Source organism: Protopterus annectens, chromosome 1.part0, assembly GCF_019279795.1.
Source record: "Protopterus annectens isolate FY-2018-M chromosome 1.part0, PAN1.0, whole genome shotgun sequence".
Lineage (NCBI taxonomy): Eukaryota > Metazoa > Chordata > Ceratodontiformes > Protopteridae > Protopterus > Protopterus annectens.
Genome location: NC_056725.1, coordinates 135,487,107 through 135,508,301, shown reverse-complemented (window position 1 = coordinate 135,508,301; position 21,195 = coordinate 135,487,107). Strand labels below are relative to the sequence as shown.

The 21,195-nt window shown below is 39.3% G+C and overlaps 1 protein-coding gene across 2 annotated transcripts in view; it reads right to left on the bottom strand.

Moving 5' to 3' along the window:
• Positions 1-21,195, bottom strand: part of TRAF5 (TNF receptor associated factor 5) — an 845,712-nt gene that overhangs the window by 209,498 nt on the left and 615,019 nt on the right. For both annotated transcript variants that reach the window (XM_044089770.1, XM_044089851.1), the window contains exon 6: positions 5,309-5,383. In XM_044089770.1, coding sequence (XP_043945705.1) covers positions 5,309-5,383 — 75 coding nt within the window. The remainder of the gene's footprint in view (positions 1-5,308; positions 5,384-21,195) is intronic.

Genomic DNA, 21,195 nt, shown 5'->3' with positions numbered 1-21,195 from the left:
CATGGCTTTAGACCCTTTCACAGCACCACCACTGCCCTTCTATCTTTCACCAATACCATTAACACCAACCGGAACAATAACTACCTCTCATCTGCACTCTTCATTGACCTGTCAAAAGCCTTTGATATGGTCAATCACTCCCTACTTATAAATACCCTACAATCCCTCTCTCTGGATTCTAATTCTATCCTTTGGTTCAAGTCTTACCTCAGCAACCGTAAACAAGCTGTTTTGTGGCAAAATCACTTGTCTGCATATCTCCCTGTCTTACTAGGAGTTCCTCAAGGCTCTATTCTAGGACCCCTTCTCTTCTCTCTGTTCATAAATGATCTTCATGTAGCTATTCCTCAATCCACCTGCATACAGTATGCTGATGATTCTACTATCATCTGTTGTGCAAAGTCTCTTCCTGAGCTGAAATCTCTAAGCCAAACTGTCTTCTCCATAGTAGAAACATGGTTCAATAACTGGTGCTTACTCTTGAATGCCAAAAAAAACAAATTACTTCTGATTACTCCCAACAACAAGACCCCTCCCATACACTTCTCCATACTAGCTAGTAATGGAACCCTTATATCACCTGATCTGACCTGTAAGTTATTAGGAGTTACAATAGACAATAAACTCACTTTTGACAATCATATTAATAACACCATTAAGTCCGTTAACAGAAAATTAGGCTCCTTGTATAGGATAAGACCCTTCCTCACCCCAAAAGCAAGAACTACCGTTGCCCACTCTCATTTACTCTCTACCCTCCTCTATGCTTCTCCCATTTACACCAATTTAAAGCAAAACAATCTCAACAAACTTACCAAAGCCTACAACAGTATTGCAAGGTTTGTAACTGGTAAGCCCTACAGAACCCATCACTGCATTAACCTACACCAGCTAGACTGGCTTGAACTGCAAAATGCGCTGCTATTCTCTCAACTAACAACTGCTCACAAAATCTTCTACCTTCCTAACAACACACCTACACTAAATGATCTTATAACACCCTATAACAATCTTCATTCCCTACGCTCCTCTAATAAACTCCTAGCTTATATTATATACCCAAATCTAACAACTTAGCTGGTGACTCCTTGTTCTCCACCACCACAGGTAAGCAATGGAACATGCTGCCACCCAACCTAACCTCTATTTCCTCTTTTCCCCTCTTCAAGCTTAATCTTAAAAATCACCTAAAACTTTAATGGTTATGCCCTTGCTGCAACCCTGACTAATACTCTACTATTAGCCTGTAACCTATCTTCTCTCTCTTCCTTTACATTACTACTCTGCCAATAAATGTTGTAAATGTTATCTTCCACATTTTTAACCCAATGGTTTACTTTAAAATGTTACGTTAATTCCTTCCTAATGTATGTGGCATTGCCTCTTATTGCTTTTTTTATATATTATTATTAAGTATGTGGAGCTTTTCTCCCCGGGCCTCTACTGAAAATGGAAATATCTCCAGCTAGACTAGCCCGGTCAACAAATGTAAAATAAAATAAATAAAAAAAAAATAAAATACTGTTTTGTGCATAGAACGGTCATGATCCACTGTAGTAATGGTGCAGATGCACTGTTATGATGCGCTTATTGCATCACTGTCACAGCACAACAACTTCTTCTTCTGGTCACACATGGATGCTTGGGACCATGCTTATGGGATATAAACAACAACAAATAAAGGCCAAAGCGTGGATTGTGTTCCATCACTTTTATGCTCTAGGTTACCTTCATAACACCACACCACAGTAAGTTGTACTTGTCAGCACATAACACATATAACAATCTTTGCATCAGCATGTTTGGTTGATGGAAGAAGACCTCTTTAGTACAGGACATGGGTCAGAAGCATGGAAGGTAAATGGAGAAAAATAGGGACAATTTTTACTTTAGGAACCTTACAGTGTGGTATGCAGAACTATTACCTGCAGAAAGCTGGCACTGATGTATTTAATATGTGATAGTGTAATTTGCTGTTTGATATGTCTGGAGACAAGAGGCAGCTACCTGACAGATGTACAGTGTAGTCTTCCCCATATTCTGATGTGTCTATGCTGCTCAGATAGCACACCAACAGTCTGTTCCATAATTCTCTCCCACTGTTCACTGGCAACATCGGTGTCTCAGTTCTGTTTCTGAAGTTACGAATGCTTCACCTAATGCTTCACCTAACTGATGTCTATCTCTAATGTTGATGATTCCAAGCAGGTGCACCTGTAACAGCCTTGCTTCTTTTATTTTATGCTAGTATCTCCTGCTGTGGGCTGGCTAATGGCAATAGTATTATAATGTCTAGGTTACATGAGAGTATTGGAATCCACAATGAATGGCTGAGAACAAGCAGTGGTGGTCTGAACTCCACAGATGTACAGTGTAGTCTTCCCCATATTCTGATGTGTCTATGCTGCTCAGATAGCACACCAACAGTCTGTTCCATAATTCTCTCCCACTGTTCTGAACTCCACCCTAGCTGACTCTGAAAAGAAACTTCTGACCTTGTAACATTCAGCCCAGCAACGTGCCTGGTTGAGGATTACTCTTTTCAGACTCATGCTGGGCATGCTGGTGATCACAAAACTGAAGGGAACCCCTTATATATTGGCAGAGTATGCATTTATTTATTTTATTTATTAACCGGGGTAGAGCACTGATCTCTATGGAACTTTTTCAGACTCAGCCTTGAAGCACTATCTGGTTTAATGATTTGCTCAGTCACACAGGCAACGGAGACTGAGGGACTCAAACCCTGGACCACTGGACAACAAGGAACAGCTCATTAACAGCCACTTATCTCTTACCTCTGGAAGACGTCTTGTGCTGCTCCTCTCTTTTCCTACTCCCTCTGACAAGAAGCATTAAGTGTCTCTAACTGCCTTTTGGGACTCCTTTTTTTCAGGTTATTTATTTATTTACTGCTCTTTGACTATTAGGATAGTCCCATGGGTACATCCCATTTACTTTATAGAGGGAAGAAAGCTCCACAAATAAAGAAATACACATTTATAATACAAACAATATACATACATTCAGTGGACAGTCAGGTTAAAACTAAAAGAGTAACTGTAAGCACTTTAGGTAATATACTAAGCACAGTAGGCTGCGGAGGTGCAGTGGTTAGTGTAAAAGCAAGAGGTTCTCCAGTTCGATTCTCAGCTGGACTGCCTTCTGTGTGGAGTCTGCATGTCCTCCCTGCATTTGAGTGAATTTTAAAGACATGCAGGTAGGTGCATGTGTGTATGTGTGTACCTTCTGCGAAGGTTGGGTGCCGGGCTGACAACTCAACACTGTAAAAACACCACAGCCAATCTATCTGCAGACTGGTGATCCGCTCTGGCGACCCCTGACTGGGAAAAGCTGAAAGACATTGCAATACTAAGCATATACATTCATTTATTCATTATCCAGTACCAGCTTTACCTAATTAATGTTCCAGGAAACCACAGTATACCCCAGGATTAAATGAGCATAAGACAGAGAACTAATCCTGGCAGAATGACAGGATGCCAAGTTCATTACAAGACACATAAGCTGACACACAAACACATACTTGCTAACTCACCACATACATGCATCGACCCAAACACACACACACACTAGCCTATATATGTAAATAAACATACATAGTCAACTAGTAACTGCTAAGTACAACTATATTAGGCCCACCCCAGTACAGCTACATGCTAAGAATAACCAAATAAAAGGGAGAAAAAAGAAGTCAGATATTAGGCATAATCAGTACAATAAAGAATATACAGCAGCACTGGGCATATTAAATATAGTCCTTGAACATTTTTATATAGGAAATGATAATAAAAAAAACGGAGAAAAAAATTCTGGTTGATGAGGGTCAGGCAGAGGTTAATTTCTTCTGCTGCCTGGCAACATAGGTCTTAACTTCTTTAACCAAGAATCGGTGAAAAAGCCAAAAATAATAGGGGAACTAACACCTAAAATCAGGAACAAGTTTTTTTTTTGTTTTTTTTTTTTTTTTTTTAATATTACACTAATTTACTTAGATAGCTAATAGAACAACAGGTTTTGCATCAATATGTATTTTATGAATGAAGAAGAAGAAACTTCTATGATTTATCAGAAATTCAAACATTTTTCAAGGGACAGGGCAAAAATTATTTTTATGATTATTTATCTTTGTTAACTGGGAAAGTCTGACTGGCAAACCACATTTTCAGCAGAGGGCCGTGGAGAAAAGCTCCAACGAAACTACATGTATACTTAGCAATTACATTATGCATTTTTTTATACAATTACATTACACATTTACTGTGTATAATGTAATCCAGTAAAATATGAGGAAAAGTCAGGGACAGCTAATAGTTATGACTGTCAGACAATTTTAATTTAAGTTAATGAATCCCCAGGAGTTGAGCCCTTCTTGGTTGACTTTTTGTATAGGGGCAATGTCTAATTTCATGAGGATGGCTCAGCCAGAACAGCAAGTGCGTACGGGTATCCTGAAACAGAATCTGATAACCTGATCTGTATTTGTACTTGTTAGCTGAGTGCTTCTATCAAAATGAATATGAAGATGACAGATTTGACACTAAGAAAAATAAGCTATTGGGCTATAGATGAACCTCAAAGTATACTCATACTGAGCTCTGTTTCACGTCAGGAAAGAACTGAGGAGCACAGAGAAGTGCTATCCATTTTATATTAATGATGTCAGGAAGCAAGCTGAGTTTGGACTACTGAAAATTCTGACGTCTCATAGCATATGCCTACAACTGGAACAGATTTGCATGTTTTGGACCTGCTGTAAAAGATAAGTGTAAGACTCATCTGTTCACTGATGTACATTTCAAGGGAACCACAGATTATGTCACTGTTTAGGTGTGTGTTAATTATTCGACAGATACAGACAAGCTTTTGCAAAATATAAACTTCTTTCTTAACAGTTATGCACCCCCAACTCTCCAAACATCAATTCATCCATTCTGCAAGCACAGTAAGGCACTTCACTGTGTGTGTGTGTTTATGTGCATACTTCAGGGATTCCTAGGAAAATGAAAGCACATCTTTCTTAACAGTTATGCACCCCCAACTCTCCAAAAATCAATTCATCCATTCTGTAAGCACAGCAAGGCACTTCACTGTGTGTTTATGTGCATACTTCAGGGATTCCTAGGAAAATTAAAGCACTTAACTGGATCTTACACTTCAAGCAACCTACAGCTTTAGATGTGCCATTACTACACAAATAATGCACATACTGTCATAGCTTTCTGCAGAAATATAAATATTCATGAAAGTCCATAAATTTCAATGAAAAATACATATAGTTTTCTACCTTAAATAGGCAGCCAAATCGCTTATAGGGACATTCTTGTTCTGTCTCCAGACACACCTGGGAGTGTTCTGCAATCTGTAAAGGTACACAAAAGATTATTTACTGATTTATACAAAGCAATTTCACTGGTTAGCATGCAGTGCTGTGGTCTTCTTGCATCAGCAGCACAACATGTTACATATATAAACAAAAGTAGTAGTGTAGAAAGTATGAGAAGAAATTCAAAAACAAACACGAGAAAAGCTTCAGAACTCATCAATATTACTTTAAATCACTTCATTCATTTATATGCAATTAATGTCTCCCTTTGCTTTTCCCTACTAGTTTACTTATGTCTGAATGCTTTAAATATTCTGTTCTTGTATTTAGTATGCTGTTCTTAAATACTACATGTTTATTAACATGATAGATTTTCTATATTCATATTTTAGTTGTTTGTCTTTTTGGCTTTTCCCGGTTAGGGGTCGCCACAACGAACTCCGGTCCGCTAATGATTGGCAGTCGATTTTTATGGTTCTGAGTTGCCAGCCCAACCTTCAGTGAAGGCACACCCATTTACACGTCTTTCGGGGGCCACTCGACCGCGAGGAGGACATGCAGACTCCACACAGAAGGCACTCCAGTCGAGGATCAAACAGGAGAACCTCTTTCTGTGAGGCAACAACGCTACCGCTGTACCACCGCAGCTTGCTATATTGATATTTTAGTAAAAATGCATTTGTTTTGTCCACAGGAGGGCCACTACAAATTGGTGAAATATTTATCAAAACAACTCTGGGACAATGCCACATTGCCAGCTTTCTTAGGTGACTGTGACCCATATCTTAGGGTAAGGAAGGCACCTTGGGTTACTGCAAAACTGACATTCAAGAAAGGCCAGGCATTGTAGCAGAAACAGCAAAATGGCTGGGAAGAACACCTACCATGCAGTCACATGCAGTACCAGGACAGGCGCATGTTAAGTAAGCCTGTGTCTACGGGCTAGCATTGAAGGAGTTACAAGCTTCTAACAAGCCTGTTTTTGTGAAAATTATTGCATAAATTAATGAAGCAGCACCCCTTCCACAGCAACACCTTTAGAAGTAACCTTTAATTCCTAAAGACCTGACATGCAGACAAAACAGTGTAAGTTTGCACCCAGCCATTGTTTTTCATGCATTTGAAAATGATTCTTTAAATACAATAAAATAAATATCATACCTCATGAAAATTAATGGTAATCCTTATCTTTGGTTGGTCTCCAGTGTATTGCAGCAGAATTTACCCAGTAATAATGTCGTGGTGAAATGTTATAATAACTCACACCACTTAACTTCATAAAAAAAAAAAAACTTACAGTAACTTGGAAACCAACAACTTAAAAAGGGACAAAATTATAAATGTAAGTAAACCTACACTATTGCATTCTGATAAATTAAACTTTCTAATGTCTTTCTTCTGTGTTACAAATAGATGTGAAATGTGAGGCTACAGTCAGGGTGTCCCACAGGGCTCTGTCCTAGGCCCATACTTGTTTAGATTGCACCTTCCAGATCTAGCTTTTTCATCTGAGGTGTTCTATAGTCTGCATACAGATGACCTGAGATTAGGTAAACAGGTTCCATGTGTTACAGATATGGTATGTCTGCAAAAGAACTTGACTAAACTGACCATTTGGACAGAGGAGAATAGTATACTGATAAAAACATCAATAACTAAACGTATGAAATTTAGAGACATAAATCGAAAGGTGAATGTTTAATACAGCGCACAGTGATTGAACCTGTGCATTAATTTAAGACCTGGGTATATGGGTAGATCCAGCTTTGAGTTTTTCTAATCTTACAAACCAATTGGGTAATGACACCTACACAGAATTTAGGTTGCATAAAAATATTTATAAAGTCTAGGAAATTAGAAATGATAAAATCATTGTTTGTTACTTACATCTGACCCAAATACGAGTATGGAATAACAATATAGAAACCTTAGAGAAAAACAAGCATGAATAAACTGGAAAGAGTACTGTGGAAATACATCAAGGTCATCCACAGATGTGAACATTTAAGTTACTATGAAGGACTAAAATATCTGAACTTGTACAGTCTCTCATACAGATATTTAAGAGGAGATCTTATTCGGGTAGATAGGACATTTAGAGACAACTACCTCTGGGAATGTTTGAGGCATACCTCTCAACTGTCCAGATTTGTGTATTTCAGTCTGCCCTTCATAAAATTTGTGGTTTTCTGGAAAATGGGTGATGACTGAAGTCACTAAATAATGGCATACATTTGAGTTTCCGACTTCATATCTTTCAGAAAATGCATGCTAACAAAATCTGTTATTCTAACAACTTTCAAAATTTATAAGAGCAATATTTAAAATCTGTCCCCAATTTTGGGCATCTGTCCTGCCCATTATTTTAGGCTTTCTCTGGATTTCTTGTGCTAAGACGTTGAGAGGTATGGTTTGGGGTTACCAAAAAGTAGTAGAGAATCATCAACCTGTGTAGAAGGTTCTATAGGAACGACAAGTGCACTAATTATTTCACTGAGAGCAGCTGATGCATGGAACAGACTACCAAATTACATTAAAGCATGTACTAGTTTAGATATTTTTAAGAACAGCCTGGACACTTATTATGGGAACAAGTGTTTTGGTATATTAGCAGGTTAGAAGGGCATTAATGCCCATGCTTGAAATATCTGTATACATGTAAGTACTGACAAACTAAAAACAAATTTCTCGCACAGAAGAAAGGAAACAGTATGTCCATTTGAAACACAATTTCTTGTCAGTGAGTTTAAGCTTCAGATTTTTAATATTTTTTATATGCAAACAAGTTTAACACATTTCCCAGTTTTTATGTCACTGGCAGTGCTATCTGGGGAATAGCGGTGAGCCCAGTAGTGTGACAGAGAATTCTATCAATTCAGTGACATTGCAAGACTTCATCAAGCAGCGTATCTTTAGTGGCTCATTATCATATTGATGAACTGAACACTACTGCCATTAAAGCTTAAGCTTCAGACTGCTAACATGCAAACAAAGTTAACACACTCCCTAGGATTCACAGATGTATCTCCCCCAGTGCCATCTGGGTACCACCAGTAAAGCCCAGTAACATGACAGCAACATTTAGCAATTCAGAGATATGATAAAACTGCAGTGATCAGCATGTTTCTTACTTGAGTCCTAGTGTAGTTAAAGTGTTAGTGTGCCCCTATCAACCCAAAAAATTTAGTTGAACAAGCACATACTAACACATCTGCATGTGTACACACAAACAACTGCAGTCATGCTCCTACACACACGGGTACACACTCATTCAGACAACTGCAATTGTGCTCCTGCACACATACACACGCGCAGACGGATACATTCAGACAACTGCAATTGTGCTCCTACACACACATGCGTGTGCAGACACACACACAGACAGACACACACACACAGACAGATATAGCTTTGCTGTACTTACCACCTGCAGTGTTAACAGCCCAGATCTTGGCATAAGAAGTAATGGGTGCATGCCATCAAATGATGATGTGCATTATTTCAATATGCACCCCACATAGCACAGCAGATCCATTCTTTGAGTCACTCACTCTATCATGCCATTCAGATGTCAAAATACATGGCCAGCATGCATTAGCCATGCACCAGGACTACTGCATTTGCATGTGACCTGACCTTTGTTACTGAGGTGGTTATAGCACTACAGAACAGTGCCTTCATACTGCTATACCAATAGAATATCTCTGAATCGTTCAAGCATAATACACTATGTTCAAAAAGTGATAACATAATATTTGTACAGTAATGTGAAGTACAACCAACACATTAAAGTCTAAAAGTGCACTGAGGTAGCCTGGCAACAGCCTATAGACAATATATAATATTTAAGAGAACCAAACCCTTAGCTAGCCTTTACATGTTCCTCACATTATAAAATCTATGTATGCCACCACAGTCCTCATGATGTCTAGCATGGAGCTGTCCCTGGACTCCACAGCCTCACCAACGAGTTGACAGTGCTGGACAATATCCCCATTGAGGCTACATACCACACCAATCATCTCCATGTCGGTATGGATAGCAGTAGATTATGCCTGGATGATAGTACTGTACATCTGCTGATTAAGCCCTGGTGCCACCAGTGTACTAGGGGCTGGCTGTGATTATGTGTTGGTACTGGGTTCCCCTGCTAGACTGCTGTATGGTGGGTTTATCCCCTGAACTGGTTGAAGTGTACAGCAGTCATGGGGGGAGCAGTGCTATTCTCAGTCATGGGGGAGTCCCATGTAGTGATGGTCAATGCTCATGATGTAGAGTTTATAGCTCAGGTGTGAGTGAGGCCATACCTTCATAATGAGGTGATTACAGGGAGGGAGAACAGGTACTACCTCTCTCAAATGACTTGAGTCTGTGTCTCAGCATTATCGTCAGGTCCTACACTGATGCTGACGTCAGCATGCTGTCCTGATGCAGTGTCTATCTGCGCAAGAGCAGAGATCAGTAAAAAGAGAGGAGTCAAAACATGATTTAAAAAATGCTGTATTGTTGGTGGTGCTGCTGATCCTTTTTTGGTGCAAGGTCTAGAACTTACAGTGTCAGAACATCTACTTAATCAGTAAGTAAATAACAGTTTGTATAAAGTGTATCCAAATAAGGCTATGCTCCATATGTGTTTATAAATTTTTATATTCTGTGAAGCACATGGGTGACATAACATCTCTAAAGGCAACCTACTGAAATGTCAGCGCATGAAATGCCAACTGCCAACAAGCCAAAAAATAAGACTGAAAACACAGGAGAAGAGCAAATCTCAAAAATTGCTCTTCTCCTTTAAACTTCTCTTTTCAGGGGGCAAGCCCCCCTGCACCCCCCCAAATTTGTGTAAACCAACTCTGAGATCATCCTACCTCAGTGAAAAGGTAATATTTTGAGAAATGGCATCTCGGACTTGATATATGCAAGTCCATTCTTTTAGCCATTCAATCTTTGTATTTCAGGACTTGATCTAGTGAGTCTCGGCATTTCAAATGGTTATACACAGAAATGGTCCATACCGTGCAACTGATACCCTATAAATGAGTGCTCATGCATGCTGCCTACACAAGTATGCTTGTGTGTTGAGCCTCACTGTCAAATTAGGCTGCATTGCTTCTGATTCAGAAATCATGTTTCCAGCATTATCCATAGGCAACCATCTTCATTTATAAAACATTTATAGCAATGGCTGCCAACTGTAATGTCCCCCAGACAGCACCTGCTTGGTGTGCTATGGAGAGCAATTCATTGCACAGTCTGTTCAGGAAACGGATGCTGGGGCCCTATCAGGATCTACATCAGAAAATGGACACATGGTTTGACCTGGCTGAGCTGCTGAGTGAGGCCACTGGCACTCCTAGAACCAGCAAGCAAAGCAAACACCATTATGATGACCTGCAGTTTTACAGTCCTGAGGATCTTCGGCAGATTGAAGAAGAGGTTAGAAAGGAAAGACCCACATGGATTCCTGTTTCCCAGCTTCTTCTGAGATTCCTTTAGGGTGATTCTTTACTCAGTACATAGTGTGCCCTATGTTGATACAATACAACTGTTCCTTTTTGAAGAATTTCCTTCACGGTCATGAAAAGTCCCTACAACAAGTGGCTAGGAACTCCAGCCTATAATACTAAAGAGTTTGGATATTCTTTCTCTGAGTGGTTTATGTATACAAGCAACTTTTATATAACTATAATACAACCAGGGTTATATGTTTCATGCAAATTTTACTCCCTATTTCTGAATAAATATGGTAATTTAAGTTCTGTTAGTAGGAAGTTGGGGTGCTGCACATTTTCACTCTCCAGCACAGAGCAGATGCCATCCTCCTTGTCACACATCAGCCCCCCCCCCCCCCCCCCAGCTTTGAGCTGCATGCTGTATCTAGTGTTGCTATGGTACACCTAAGGAAGCATTGCTCCAGCAGGTTTTACACTGACTGCATCAGTGGATCACTCACTGTGACTCCCACTGAGGAAGGCCTGCAGATAAAGTGGAGGTTGTTCTCTTTAGGGGAAATATTCTGAAGTGTTACTGATTGTCTTCTGATGCATCTACAGGGTCAGGAAATCTCTGCCCTTTGTAAACAGAATGTGTGCAGTATCTGTTCATGAGAGGGCCATCACACTTGCGGGGGATGCTCATCATAAGAAAACTGTCATTACATTGTTTTCCTTGATGTGTTTGACTTCACCTTTCCTTGCTGCTTCCCATATTCCTCGAGAGCGATTATTTGCTTGGTGAGCATTTAAATATTTCCTTTTGCTGTATGCTGTACTTTAATATATTGTGTTTGTTGTACTATTTTATCCTGCTTTTTCATGTATGCCGGGGTTATAATAAGTAAGTAATCTGATTATGTTAGCACTACTAAATCAATTAAATAATGATGCCAAGTGAATCCATTGTTTAATCTAGGAGGACTGAGGCTCCTAGTCATTTGCTTGCTGTTTATTTGTATTGTTACATTTCTCATACATCTGTGTTTTATGGCTAATTCTATTTCTGGACATACATATTATGTTGCAGATGCAAGTGGTTTGAAAACAAAATGAAAATTACAACATTTTTTTGAGATTTTAGTTTCATTGTCATTTCACTTTTTCTTATGTCCACATCCACAAAATGATGTTAACTTAGGTATTGAGAATGAATTGCGCAAACCAGCAAATTATTCTGCATAATAAAAACCACCAGGAGGTTTAAGGTATAACAAAGTGAAGAAGAGTTTAAGTTTGGCTAGGTCTTTCGTACAACTTTTACTAATGGTTTATCTATGTGATATCCTTACCCTTTGGTTTGGATGTTATTTGGAATATTTTGCTGGTACTCTAATGTTTATTGACATCAGGCTTCACTTTAAGTTCTGAGTTCTAAAGTATAATTAAACAATCCACTTACTTTGTACTGAGGCCAAAAAAAAATTGAAACACTCATGTCTACAGCTACTGGGTTTTGGTTTCATTTGCATGAATGTACCCAAAAAAACTTACAACTTCATGGACATTCACAAACCATGTAGCTACAACAATGGTATGTCCTTAAGGTGTCATTTGCATGTACCCCATGGGCCTCCATTATAGGAAGTTTCAAGTATTACACAATTAAAAGTCTAGCTTAGCTAGATGATTCTTATAGTTGTGCAATGTTTTTATGTCCTTCTGATTATTCCCTTTTTACTGGCATTCTCTGTTCTTGGTTCTATCACAGTTTACCAAAGCTAGCATGTCACTTGACTTCCAAGAAGGCTGCACACTGATCAAAAGCTTAATTTCTGTTCTCTCACTGTGAAAAAAACAAACAAACTGTGAGAAACAACAACCAGTGATATTCTCAGTCTGAGTAAAATTCAGTTACTGGCTTGTAAGTACACTGCCTAGATACCTGCAAAAAAGAAATTTGTAGAAACTGAAAGAAAATCAACCAGAAAAGGTTTGAGAGAAAAATCTGTCTGGGAAGAATCCTGTAGCTGTTCTTTAAAATGCAGTTCAAGCTTCAGCTTTGTTACAAGGGATGGCTTCCAGTAATTTAGAGGAAATAATAAATCTAGTGTATTCAGAAATGATTAAAATAAATGAAACACAAACAATATATCAACTAACTGGAAAAAATAGAAAAAGCTTTTACTAGCTATTCAAGTGAACTGATAAAATTGCAAAAATCAAAGGCTGAAATGAAAAGGCTGGCTGAGTACGAGACTCCTCAAGAAGAACTGTTTCAAAAACTGGTAGAGTTAGAAGAGAGAACGTGGACAGAGAACCCGAGATTTTGTGCTGTACCAAAGAAACTGGAAGGATCATACTGTATTAACTTTAGGAACGCACAAATAAGCAAACGGAATGGTGTTCCACAGCAGGATTTGTTAATTGAAGGAGCACATCAAGTGTATGCTCCAGAGCTGGCCATGAGAAAGCAGTCAAGACCAGTGTTAGTAAAGCTGCAATCATACTATCAGAAAGAGTTGATCCTGACAAAACTGTGGAAGAATGGAAACATATTAAAAACTATAGATAGCAGAGTGGTTGTGGAAAATGAATATTCACTGTACACCTGGAAGAAGAGAAGCAAATCTATCCCAGCAATCAGGGAATGTCAAGAAATGTGTGCGAGTTTCAAGCTGCAGTATCCTGCTCTCTTCAGAATATTTTTTCCTGGAGGATCAAAGATATTTCTGGATGCAGAACAGGCTCAGGAGGAAATAAAAACATTATCAAACAAGTAAAACAAAAGAGCCTGAAAAAGAAGGGGACTCTGATTCTCACTCATAATAATAACAGTCTCATAGAGACTTTTGTCCGTGCAACCCTTTCCAGTGTTCCAAATGAAAATGCTTGAAGGACATAAAAAGCACAGACGTTGACTAGAAGAATCAGGAGTTCTTTGGACTTAAACTAGAGTCTGGTGTTGGGAGATGAACAGGAAGAGAAGCAGCAATACTGAAATTAGTGAACAAATGAGAGAATGCAAAGCATCAGTCTCATTTGTGAAATAGGGCTTTGCAAGAAAGAGTGGCTGAGAAAGACTGGACTTTTGTTGAATTTGTTAAACTTGTGGTTGGACTGTACAACATAAACCCTACTTTATGTCAGTAATGTTTGGAAGGACACCAAAAGGAGGGAAAATTAACTAAGTAAAACATTTTTCCCTATTAGTATTCGTGTAAAACATTTCATGATATAAACTGCATGTTATGCATAGTAAAGCTGTTTTGTGTAGTGTGTAGTCAGGGGTATTGTAAATGTGGGGGTAGCCTTTTCAGTGACTGTTGCGTGGATTAAAGCTATTAAAGTAAACAAGTACTTTTTATTGTAATAAATATAGATTTTACAGTATAACAAGAGAAGAAAGGCTTGTTGGGGTGGGGATGAGATGTAAAAAGTGCACTGATTATATGTATAATTAAGATATTTCCTCATTTCTACATGGGTGAATGTGTACATTAGTGCTCTTGGCTTACACTATAAACCAGGGTGTTGTAAGCAAGTAGGCTTGAAAAATTAAGACAAAATGATGAAAGTCATAAAAATGCTAAATTTCTTAGTTTTGCAAATGTTAATTTGTTTTTTTTTTCATTAGCAAGTATTCAGTGGGAGTCAAAAAGTCTGCAGCTGAAGGCAGTTGTACATTCTGTTTGGACTGAAATTGACAAAGATTCATTGCTAACTACTTTTAATGAGCATCTTTTGGTGAGGGAAATTCTACATTTATGGGCAGAGAGGCAAGTAGATCTGAGAATAATAAAGTATGAAATTATGGTAACTGAATAAGAGACAGCAGGTTCACTAGCAGCATTAACACTTTAATGCATTTAACAGAAGAGTGTACAATTTAGTTTTCCTCACAAATAGCCAGTGCACTTTTTCTCAGGGCTTAATTTAATTTTTTTTTTTGAAAGCATACAAGCTGTTTTTCACATCTGGGAGGGAACTGGAATAATAAAAGAACACATGGCAATTTGTTTAATAGGGAACACAGGCTGTAGCATGTGCTTTAGCATGAGTTACTTTAATTTTAAGATAGGTAATGCCTATGGGTGCAGCTGTCAATTTGGGGCAATTGTTCATACTTAGAGTGTTAAACTTCATTATTTGAAGATGTACATAGTTTTTGTGTGTTTGTTCTAACTTAAAAGTGGATGAGGGAGTTCTGAAAATGCATTCAGTTTTTTGTTTGAGGGTTGTCATTGAAACAAAGTCTTCAAAAATGTTACAGGTTCAAATTGAGATAAGAAGAAACAACTGTATAAATTTTCAGCCTGCCAAACTGTGTGCATGCAACACAAAAATTAAAAATACACATTCAAAAAACTGCCATGTAATGGCTATGCTATCCATATTATCCTGGAACATAACTGGCTTTATAGGTAGAAACAAAAAGGAAAGAATATTAAATTATATTAAGAAATGCGGAGTGCAAAGAGCAATGCGGCAGGCGAAAAATTTAGAAATGAATAAGCATGTGAATTTACAAAGAAAGGATTTCAGAATGGATATTCAATAGAATATTAGGGGCAAAGTAAAGGGGGAATAATTATATTAATTGTTAGAGGGGTTCCAATAGAGATGTAAAAGGAAAGAAAAGACAATAATGGTAGATTTGTGGTAGTAAGGGGCAATTGGCAAGACAGGAGGATTATGCTGGCATGCATTTATATTCCACCAAAAACTACTATTAGGGAGCTTAAGAAAATTTGGGGAGAAATAATCATCTTTCGGCAGGGAGTATTACTTATGGTTGGGGACTGGAATTTGATTTGCAATAGTGAAGATGTACCAGGGGACCTAGAAGAGAAGATATAACAAAAAGGGTAGCTTTCTGAAGAAAGTAAAAATATTGGTATGGAAATATGACTTCAGTATTAGGAATTCAAACAGAATTCACTAATTATCCTCCAAGATACAATAACTGATCTAGACTAGATATTAATTATATTTCACAGGAACATGCACATTTAATTGAAAGCTTCAACACAAATCAAATAACTATTTCAGATCATACACAGATAAAAACAAAGATAAATATGCAGGGCACTTAAGTAAAAATAAGACACTAGCTCTTTCCCACCTACTTGTTAAAAATGGAGGACTTTAAGGAATGGGTAGTGGAAATTATTTGAGAGTTATTAGGTGCAAATGTAGAATACCAAAGAGAAAATAAGGGAGTATCTGGATAATATGCATGAGTTTAGAAAAATTGCTGTTAAGCAACTATTTTTTGATAATAGCTCCAGAGCACAAAATGTTTTAGCACAATGACTTAGGCATCACAAAGCAGAAAGGGTTGTTGCCAGACTTAGGGAGCATATAATAAGAAAAATAACCAGAGATCCTGGAGATGTGTTAGATTTATACTAGAAATGTTATGAAAATTTGTAAAAAGCAGAGAAATGTGAAAATCAAGAAAGAACACAGATGGAAATATTTATGGAAGACTTAATTATGCCAAGATTAGAGAAAGATGAGGCTCAACAACTAACCCTTAAGACAGGAAGACATGAGATAAAAATGGTGATGTATAATCATCCTTCAGGAAAGTCTCCAGGAAGAGATGGTATTCCTCGGGAAAGTCTCCAGGAACAGACAGTAGTCATGTGGAAGTTTGGAAGTTAGGAGGGATAAAAGTAATAAAGATCTGGAAGATTTTCTTTAGCAATATTTTAAAAGGAGGGGAAGCACCAACATCTTAGAAGAAAGCTGTGACACTCGTATTGCCTAAAGATGGCAAAAACTCATCAGACTCAGCTTCATATTAATCGATTATAATTTTAAACCATGATTAAGTGCTTATGTTTGGGCGGCCACGGTGGTGCAGCTGTTAGCGCTGCCGCCTCACAGCAAGAGGTTCTCCGGTTCTGTGCGGAGTCTGCATGTCCTCCCTGTGGTCTCGTGGGTTTCCTCCGGGTGCTCCGGTTTCCTCCCACATCCCAAAAAGACATGCTGTAGGTGGATTGGACACTCTAAATTGGCCCTAGGTGTGAGTGCGTGCATGTGTGTGCCTTCTGTGGAAGGTTGGGTGCCGGGCTGGCAACTCAACACTGTAAAACTCCACTGCCAATCATGAGCAGACAGGTGATCTGCTGTGGCGACCCCTAACCGGGAAAAGCCGAAAGAAGAAGATTATAAAGTGCTTATGTTTATCCTAGCTGAAAGAATAGCAAAGGTGCTGCCAAAACTGATAAATCTAGATCGATGTGGTTTTGTGGGGTTGGTTTTATACACAGGGCAGGTATGTTTTTGTCAACTGAAGGAGAAGTTGTGGACAGCAGTTAATGGGGAGTTGATGGATTTTGGCTGGGGAGACTGGGGTAGGAGTTGGGTAGGATGGGTCGATCCTTCCAGTGGAGCGGGGTGGTTTGAGATTGCTTGATTTGGGGGGGGGGGTATGTCACAGCTGTGTAGTTTAGGCTCCTGTGTATGGCAGAAGCAGGAAGCTCTGGTTTGGGGTGGAGGTGGATGGTGTTGGAGAGGGGCAGAAGCTCGAGAGGTGGGGATGGCCTAAGGTTTTGGATGCAGATCCTTGGGGAGAATGATGACAATCATGCAGAATACTGTTTTTGTAGAGGGGAAGGTGGTGTTGTTCAAGGAAATGGGCCAACATGGTGATGCAGAACTAGGATTTTGGCAATGGGGTTGGCAGCAAATTTTGGTGGAGTCAGTGGATCGGGGGGCTGGAGTTTGCTAGAGGGACTGGGAGTGGGGCCAAGGTGTTGGGAGCAGGTGATTGCAGGGACAGGTGTAGCTGAGTGGGAGGAGGCCAGCAGTTCACTTGGGCTGCAGGCTGGAGATTGATTTTCCTATCAAGGACTGATTTCAGGGTATGGACAGGGTTACATGGGATAAACTTATTATTGTACTAGAATAAGGTGGTTTGGGATTCCCTGATTGGAAGGGATATTTTAGAGCTACACAGTTAAGGCTCATATACATGCCACAAACAGAAGGTTATCATTCAAAATAGAAAGGGATGATGATGAATCAAGGGGAAGTTTAAGAAACAGAGCGAGAGAGAGTGGGGATTTGGATGCAGATGCTTAAGGAGAATAATAGCAGATGTATAGAATACTATATTCATAAAAGTAGCTGAAAGTATTCTAAAAATTAAGACAACACAAGAGTGATGAAATGAGATTTTGCCAATAGGGATAACAACAAGTAGGGGTACAGAAAAATAGGCAAGAGGGGGGTGGAATTTACTGGAGAAAACTGGCAAAGGAATTATTGGGCAAAAATAACCAAAGCAAAAAAGGTAATAAAGTGTGATAAGGCCAAGATGATATTTGGATTGCAACTAAAGACCATCTTCCCTACCAGGGATTTATATCAAGAGTACCATCATCCCTGGTAAGATCTAACCACAAAGCAGTTACTTTCGAAGCCACCATCTCCCCTGACCCCCCCCCCCCCCCAGCTAGGGTCAAACCAAAAAAAGTCTCCAAAGCTGATTACAACCTCCTGAGGGAAGGTATAAATAGCTTCACAGCCCCTTCCCCCCTCCATAGAAACTGGCACATATGTCCAAACCTACACCAAAGTACTATATGAGCATTTATATAGCTGCATGGAATCAGGAATACCAAACAGGACGAAATCATCCTCCTGAAGGAAGAGTAAACCTGTCTGGTGCACATCTGCAATAAATAAGCTCTATAATGAATGGAAAAAATTGCTGTCCAGGACCAAGAAAAAGCAGGTGCCTAATTGGAAGCAATCTCTCCTTAGCCTGAACAAGCAAATAAGAGCACTAGTGAAATCCACCAAAGCAAACTTCGAGTCCAAACTGGCCACATCTACTAGGGACAATCATAAGGCCTTCTTTAGATATGTCTGCAATCTCAAAGAAGCACATAGATCTGCTCAGAAGTGGTGGTCAAGGACACCACATTCACAAACGCTGTAGATAAAGCTAACCTGCTGGCAGACAGGGTCAGTGAAAACTTCACTCCTCTGCACCCCCATCAGTAAAACAGGACATCCCCAGTACCTGCCCCCCTCTCCTTATCTCTAGAGAACATGTAATCACTGCCCTCTCAAAGGCAAAAAACACAGCCTCCATGGGACTTGATAACATCCCAGGCCATGGAGTGGATCATGAACCTCATTAACAAGGACACTGGCAGCCTCCAGACACTTGATCCCACACAGTTTGGTTTTGTCAAGGGGAGGTCATGCCTGTTACATTTGGTCAAATTCTTTGAGATAGTCACCAAGGCCATAGATGAGGGGAAGATGGTGCACACCGCCTATCTTGACCTGGCCAAAGCCTTCGATATACTATTCACCACTCAGGTATAAACTCTCTCAACTGGGCATCAATCCATATGTTACCAGATGGGTTGCAAACTGGCTCAATGATAGAACCCACCTAGTCAAAATAGGGGAAGCCACCTTAAGTAGTAGATCTGTAACAAGCAATGTACCCCAGGGATCAGTCTTGGGGCCTCTGCTGTTTGTGATCTACTTCTCAGAGGTGCAGGCCAAATCTAGTGGGCTATGGCTGATCAAGTTTGCAGATGACTGCAAGCTGGGTGCTGTCATCAATTCCCCTAGTGATGTGGACATCCTCCAAGAGGGTCTCACCCAAACAAATGACTGGTGCCAGAAACATGGCCCCAAACTAAATGCCATAAAATGCATCATCACTTTTGGGGAGAGTGACGTCCCCACAAATTATCACATTGATAATAAGGTACTAAGCACGCAATCAATCGTGATGGATTTGTGCACCCTGGTAAATAGCAAACTGACTTTTGACCACCCTATTGCCTCTGTTGTATAGAAAGCTTTCTACATGACCCACCTCATTAGTAAGTGTATCTCGTCCAGAGATAAGGTGGTCATAACATCCCTGTATTCATCCCTTTTAAGACCCATTATTGAGTACAATGCTCCTTTCGGCATGTACCTCACAAAGCACATGCAACAGCTGGAGAGAACATGGCTTCAGACATCTATCCTACACAGATGGGCTAAAATCCCTGTCCCTCTACTCAGTCTCCTACAGACTCCTCAGAGGTGACCTCTGTCTGTCATACAAAGCAATCTCAGACCCTGCCATGATGGGACTGCTGCATATCCGCAAGTCAAGCTCCACTCAAGTAACCCGCACGCGCAACCTCAACCTGGTTTGTGACATTAATAGGACTTGTTGGCAGGATGGATTTGTGTCCCAGAGACTCCCCCTTTTAGGGAACAGACTCCATCTGCATGTAAAGCAGAGTACTTCATTAAACCTTTTTAAGCGCAACCTGGATAACTGGATAGGGAACGGAAAATACACCCTTGGGATTCCACCTGTGTCCCTGCTGGACAGTGGCATAGGGTGCTGACTTGTTGGAACATGGGCTAAATTCTTGGCTAGGGTTATAAGGGTCTCAGGCCCAATGCCCTAGTAACTTCCTATGATTCTATGAGTGTAGGCAAGCAAAAATGGAACCTCATGTAAAAGACCTGCTCTGGTACAGTTTTTAGTTGAATCCAGAACAGAAGCAGCTGCTATAACAGTGATTGTTAGTACGGCATATAAAATATTGCATAACTATAACAATCAAAGGAGGTTACAAAAGACTGGAAAGAGTGACTGGAAATGCAATTCATAAAAGAAGAATAGGACGAAATATATGCATGGTAACCAAATATGCTACAACGTCCAGAAGGTTTCACATCTTTTCTTAGAAGTGTTTATGTAGGTATTTTAATATCCCAAGCAGACTTCAAAAGACTCTTTCCTCAGGTAGATTACAAATGTTGGCGGTGCAATGGGGAGGAAAGAGTTAACTAGTGATATATGTTTTGGGAGTATAATGAGTTGGCAGACTTTAAAAATTCCTTACAGAGTACTGTGAAATATTGTGTGAGCAAATGGATGCAACTATGACAATTATTCTTTTGAGCTGGAATACAGGGGCTGAATTGCCTAGATATAGTAAGGCCTTATTAAGTTTAATTCTGTTGGCTGCTAAAATCAATTACTAGAAAATGGAAATCAAAGTCAAAATCAACTGTATTCTGAGTATTGGATATTATAAAAGAGATAAAAGAGCTGGAAGGGGGATCTTTAGAAAAGGGAAGGAGCAAATTATATAGAAATAAATGGAAATTGTGGAAACAATATATACAGAGTAACATTCAAATGGAGGAGTGAGGTTTAAGGCAAGGGGAAAACTCAGCAATTTATGTAATGTTCAACTGACAACAGTTATAAAGAAAAAATGACTGATTTATAATGTATGTAAATGGAAAGAATGTTAATATGGTTTGTTTTCTTTTCTGCTGCATGTTTGGCTATGTCTTTTTTATTAAATTATCTCTTATGACAATCATACATTTATATACATGAAAACAAACTTTGACATTTTC